Below are 6,464 nucleotides of genomic sequence, written 5' to 3'. Positions count from 1 at the left end.
TGGAAACGTGATATTGCAGACACCGGTTGCTAGCCTATCATCCACACCGCAAACTGAACCCATATCTCAAATAAATAAAACATAACAAAGTAACACGCGCAGTTTGCAAAAGTACTAATTAACTTTCTATCCTATCGATTGCCCAAAATATTCCGGAACTACTTTCCATGCCTCATACTTTCCAAAGGACGAGAGAAATTATAGCAAAGTACTCATACATGCGCGGCGCACTTGCTATGAATAACAATAAGCAAGGAAAGCAGAGTCGATAGTTATTATTTATTTAACTATAACTATATCATTTGTATGCGAAATCGTCCTTTAAAGGCGAGGGTGATGTGATTTCGTAATCAGATGATAATGAAAAGACTAGGAAAAGTGTTGAGTTTTCCACAATTTCGTAGACATTTTCATTGAACCCAACCAATGATATGTTACTAGTTATAGAGACAACTTGTCTTCCCTAAAAATAAGGTAAAAGTACCAGTACCCAGTAGATGCCACCTGTAATCTTGTCATTATCAATAAATGGAAGAAGGGTCGAAGGGTGTCTTCTATTGGGCATTTACAGCTTGTCATGCACTGGTATTTTTACCTTACATGCTATTTTTCCGGGGGTATTTTACATTCGATGTCCAATAATAACGATTTGAATAAAATAACTATAAAATGCGAGGATTTACCTAAAGGTTTATTTGCATAGATACTGCTCCTGCGTAGAGCATAGAGATGGCGTGGTGAATAAGGATAAAACTCGATGTGATGATTAAAACATTGATAATGAGTTTTGTCAGATACAATTTGGTTTTTATCGCCATACACGTAATAGTCCTACTACTGACCGTACTAAACAACGTATAGAACCAAAACATAAACACATAACATCGGTTAATGTAATGCTTCACTCTAATAGGGATCAATTCCGATAATAGATATAAAACTTGTTTAGGTATTATCTCTATTAGGCAAGCCCTCTTAAAAGCGTCTAATATCAACAAATAAACGATAACAACTAATATGCATTTAGAAAGGCTTAATTATAACATAAGCCGATAGGTAAAGACTATTTTGATCGCAATTAAATTAATGGGATGGGTCGCAATAAATCGCAAAAATTCAGGAGTCAGCCAGTCAAATTTTAGAAAGCCTGCTGCAGTAAAAAATATTAATTTTAGGAATTTATAAGTAGACAAAAAAATCTTACAAGAGTAGTCTTGGACTTCTTTTAAATGATTTTCTATCGTTCTTGGGGGTGTGGTTGGTAACTACAAATATATTTATTTAAACTTTATTGCACATAAGGAACAAAAAATGTACAAATGGCGGACATAATGCCTAATGGCATTCTCTACCAGTCAACCATCGGGCCAAACAGAGAGAAGTAAAAATGGTGCAAAGAGAATGAAAAATAACAAAGATTAGAATTAATTGAAAACAACTGAAGTACTATACAAAATACTGATAAAATACATAAATAAGAATATTATGCATATATACGTATTAAACTTACTATATAATTAATATATTCTAATATCCAATAGATTTATTTAATTTACATTGTATAGTACATTTATTGACGTATTAAAACAAACATAAAACATTTTAATAAAAGGTAACTTAAAATAAATAAACTAACTATTAAACCCCGCTCCTTATCGTTTCTGGCGCAAAAGTACCCATAATACTTATGGCGTTACCCCTTTGGATGATTATTATACTAATATATCATGGCATAGTCCTAATACCTTTTCATGAAAAGGCTATAGTATCCAGCAGTAAAATGTAGGTTACCTATAAACACACTGGCTATAGTGGCTATTAAGCACTATTGTCACTATTTTTAACATAACCCGGTGGTAAATTGAAGGTTATGAACTACCGTACAGAAGTGCCTATTATGGACACACCGGGCAAACCACTGTACGTGCAAATGACCAATAGGCCATTATATGGTCCATTTGACCATAAACTAGATCCAGTTATGAAATATGGCACTTTCAATTCGTAACATTTGATTCCAAACATTATATAAAGAAGGAACTTCGTTTTTGGAGCAATACGTTCCTTGTTACGTATGAATAATTAATTTGTATTATTTTATTTATAGTTTGTTCTGCTAGGAAAATCGTAAAATGTAAACAAGCAATGATGTAAGCACATGTATAGACGTTTTCAAATACAGGGTAACAATTCTTACTCAGTTATAAGACTGCCATATAATATGTTGTTCAGTAGGATCTATATATATGTAATGTATATATGTAAACTACTTTTTGCAAATGAAGTTGATGAATCATGGAAAGCAACATTTAAGTTTGGATCAACTTTTTCTGTTAACTAAACCTACTGTCACTATGGCTAGACTTTCTGACGTCACTAAGGGTCGATACAGACAGACTGCACCCCAATTAGTGTTTGAATTGTACGTTGACGCAGTTAGCGTACTTGTGTCGCTTAACTTAAAACTTGGGTAAATCCATTCTTATTATAAAAAATATAATATGACCCGAAAGATAATCAACCTTATAGCAGAATGGATAAAATTTACCCCGTTTTGCAGTTGTCATAGAAGTTACAGCCTGTATCGGTCCTAAGTTGTAAGGATCCGAGGTAAGGATGTTCAGGGGGTGAGTAAGTAGCCCACCACCTGTCACTTCCACGGTCCCGCGCCGCAGTCCGCAGCCGCACGCGCACCGAGCCGCGCGCACCGTAAGTGGACACTAGTGCTGTGAGTGATGACAGTGTGCTGACGACAGCCATGTTAAGGACTAGCGGTGATACTATGATAGGTAAGTTTATTATAAAATAAGGTTCAAACTTTTTTTCATGACTACTCATTTCAAAAAGTTCGTAGCGAAAAAAATGTGAAAATTGAACATCGTTAACATTATAATTAAGGAATATAAAATTAAAGATCAAATAAAGTAATTGGTAAACTAAGATACCAATTATCGATTTTAAATATTGGAGTAGGGATTTAGACAGGTATTTCACAAAAATATTTATACCGTTATTTTACAGTGTATATTTAGGTAAGTACTTACCTCTTACTATTAAAAAATCAAACTGATATAAACTAGTCACATCGTGGGACACCACAGAACAGTTCGTTAAACCAAAATATTACTGAGAATCCGAGATATAAAGTGGTCTTGTTAATAAAAAGTGGAAATATATCAAAGCTTTTATAAGCGCGAAAAAAAAGCTTATTAGTGGTAAATATCGAACAATAGGTATAAACGAAATGAATAATAAAATGTTTAGGAAGAAAATCCACCGTAACCATGGTTTCCCTGTGAGTTTTCCAAAAGAAAATGCTCACGCGCCGTGTCTAATAGCAAGCCAGCAGCGCCCGCGCACGGCGCCCAGAACGAACGCCAAACTGTCGCTAATTAGAAAAGGACCGAGCTAGGAAAGTAAAACCTAGGAATGCTAGGAATATATAAACAGATTTGATACCGATGACTTTATTTACCTGTTTATTAGTTTAAAGAAATTAAATCATGCTTTCATTCATTTTTGCATCATTTCTTTTACAATATTCAGGCAATTTTAATTAACTAACTGAAACATATAAATATTAAATCTATTTTCAGACGCGAAACTTGAATTATAATTCTAAATACTATAGAACTCTAGTGTTAAACGTCTGAAAAGGGTTGTACCTAAATCCTATCACAGGCAAAAAGGTTTTAAAGTACCTATCCATTTCTATTCGCAATGGCTAATTTAGGAATATACATACGTACACATACTTAAACAAATATAAGGTATTTTATATACAGCGTGTGTATTCCATACGGGCGAATATCTTAATAACGATTAGTATCGGACCTAAGGAGCCTAACTACATGTTTTTTTTAATAATAGATATGATTTTTTTTCATACATAATAATTCAGCACGCAATGTATTATGTCCACATCAATTAGCGTATGTAAAATTAAGTTGGACGGCGTACATTGGTGCTTGGTTAGATTAAAAAAAAAATAACTCTTAATTAATAACACGTTTTCACAAAATGATTATCCTGTACCATTCGTATGATCAGATACTATAACTGGATAAATTATTCGCCCGTATGGAATCCACACACTGTATAGTTTTTAGTTGTAGTTTATTTTGTGTATTTTAAAATGTTTAGTTGTAAATCTTAGTAAGTTAGGTAATTTTAAGATTTCGTTTGTCCGTTTTTAAAATAAGTTTTATTATTAAGTAATTTCTTGCGATTTATAATTACATTCCCTAATACTTAAAAAAATATAAGGTACAGCTGGGCAAATCTCGACTGGGGGACAATTGCAACTGATCCATTTTTTCCATTATTACACTATGATGTTGAGTTCTACATGTATCCACTGAACACGCCTACCATATACATATAACCGGTGGACACTCTATTTAATAATGCAAACTTTGTAAAACATGGAAAAAATGGAGCAGTTATTTTTGCCCCCCAGTCGAGATTTGCCTCGCTGTTCCTTAGTGTAATTAATTATAATAAATGTTAATTGCATTTAAACATTGATATCTTTAGGATATCTAAAGGACGTCATCCGGATGTCGTGAGTGTCTTCTCTTGTGCTTGCCCGTAGTTTGGCGATCAACAACATACTTAATTATTTTTTAGGTGACCCAAACATAACAGGTGTAATTTAGATTGGTCTGAAAGAGTGTGGGTATCATGACGAAGTCATGGATAGAGACTAGCTAACCATTGAATTCCTGAATTAGCCCCCAATTAATCAATTACAGTTACCAACTCGACTCGATAGCATAACGATAGCGATCGCTGATCGGATCGGGCAGTTAAGCCTTTTCTATTGAGTAACAATACGGAAATGTTTTTTTTAAATTGGCAATAACTCTGAAACTAGACGAAATATAGAAAAGTTTATATGACATTTTAGTCTTAAAATGTGACCAAGAATATGCCGTTAAAGTTATATGGGTTCCTCGCGAGCACCTTGTATAGGTGCCTAATTATTTTAGATGTCCCAAAGATAACGTTACTATAATACTCTGGAAAGAGTGTGGGCATTGTAACGAAGTCATGGATAGAGACTAGCTAACCATTGAATTCCTGAATTAGCCCCCAATGAATCGATTACAGTTACCAACTCGACTCGATAGCATAACGATCGCGATCGCTGATCGGATCGGACAGTTAAGCACCGTTGCTGGCCAGTCGAGCATCCCGGACCTCGTCTAGTCTAGATCAATGAGCACCCATATTGTAGGTGCTTACAGAGTTAGGGTAAACGCAGCTATTAACGCCCCCCTTAAGGCAATTTTACAATCGGGTCTAATTTTTAAGTATACACGTTGTTCAAACATTTTATTTTCCTATTATATGTGATACTATGATAATTAAAAAAGGTAAATATTGTGTTACTTGTACTCAAATTAAACATTATGATATTAAAAATCAATTTTTAAATTACTGAGTCGATTGCTACCATTAGCGACCCATAAAATGCATATGAAGCTATCAACGATTTTTAAGCAGCTATTACCGATTGTGTTATAAGTATGAGTAATTACCTGAACGCCCAGCGAGTACACAGTACAGCAACACCTAGTATAGTGGCATAGTCCACAGGTAACGGGTAATTTATTAAAAACATGTTCAGCATTGTCATAAAATTGGATAATGAATTAATTGATGGATTTCATTAAATTTAGTTTGATGTTTAACAGCCATTAATTTGTTCGCATTTGTGTGAGATTTTTTTTATAAATTACTCGGTGGCAAAGTTTGTTTAACCTTCGTATCTTGAAACCCTCGCAACCCTCAGATGCTACATTCTAAACCACTCGCTACGCTCATGGGTCAATATTGAAGTCTTTAGCTTGCTCGAGTATCATTATTAGATAGTAGGTATCAATATTTGTACGTGCGGTTAAACAACAAATTTGCCCCTTGTAAAACAAATTTAACTTTTGTCGTGATATTTTTTCCTACAGTGCTGCAAGAGAGGCACAACCCAAGAGGCTGTATTAGGCAACTCTTCTTGGTACCAAAGCCACATTTTTGTTAAAACTTGTATGTTTGTAATAATTGTATGGCTTTAATAATATCCTTAATATTATAACCTACTTATTTAGGAACGATCGGTCATACCTTCTCATGGTTTGTAATAGCGATTTCTATGAGTCGTTGAAAGAATATGTAAGCACTAACGTAAAATGTATGACCGACCCATATTAAACAACATTATTATTGTTATTTTATTATTGTTGTGGCTACTAAAACACTTTGTTATTACGTGATATTCAAAATTTTTGACATAAAATCAGTTTTTATGGGTAAAACTCCTTCACAAACAATGTCTTACACAATATCCGTTTTCCAAAAATATTGTTATTTTAGTAAACTTTACAACGTCAAAAGAAGAAAACTAAGTACAAATGTGTATGTCGTTAATAGCTTTTTGAAAAAACTATTATTTGGGTCTCAAATTA

At 33.8% G+C, this 6,464-nt stretch overlaps 1 protein-coding gene across 1 annotated transcript in view; it reads left to right on the top strand.

Moving 5' to 3' along the window:
• Nucleotides 1-2,687: 2,687 nt before the first annotated feature.
• The window catches only part of LOC125234472 (adhesive plaque matrix protein-like), a 71,056-nt gene continuing 67,279 nt past the window's right edge, over nt 2,688-6,464 (top strand). The window contains exon 1 of the mRNA XM_048140728.1: nt 2,688-2,789. Within this exon, the coding sequence (XP_047996685.1) occupies nt 2,759-2,789 (31 nt within the window). The 5' untranslated portion in view covers nt 2,688-2,758. The remainder of the gene's footprint in view (nt 2,790-6,464) is intronic.

Source organism: Leguminivora glycinivorella, chromosome 16, assembly GCF_023078275.1.
Source record: "Leguminivora glycinivorella isolate SPB_JAAS2020 chromosome 16, LegGlyc_1.1, whole genome shotgun sequence".
Lineage (NCBI taxonomy): Eukaryota > Metazoa > Arthropoda > Insecta > Lepidoptera > Tortricidae > Leguminivora > Leguminivora glycinivorella.
The sequence above is the reverse complement of the archived record's forward strand: the minus strand, read 5'-3'. Positions and strand labels throughout refer to the sequence as shown.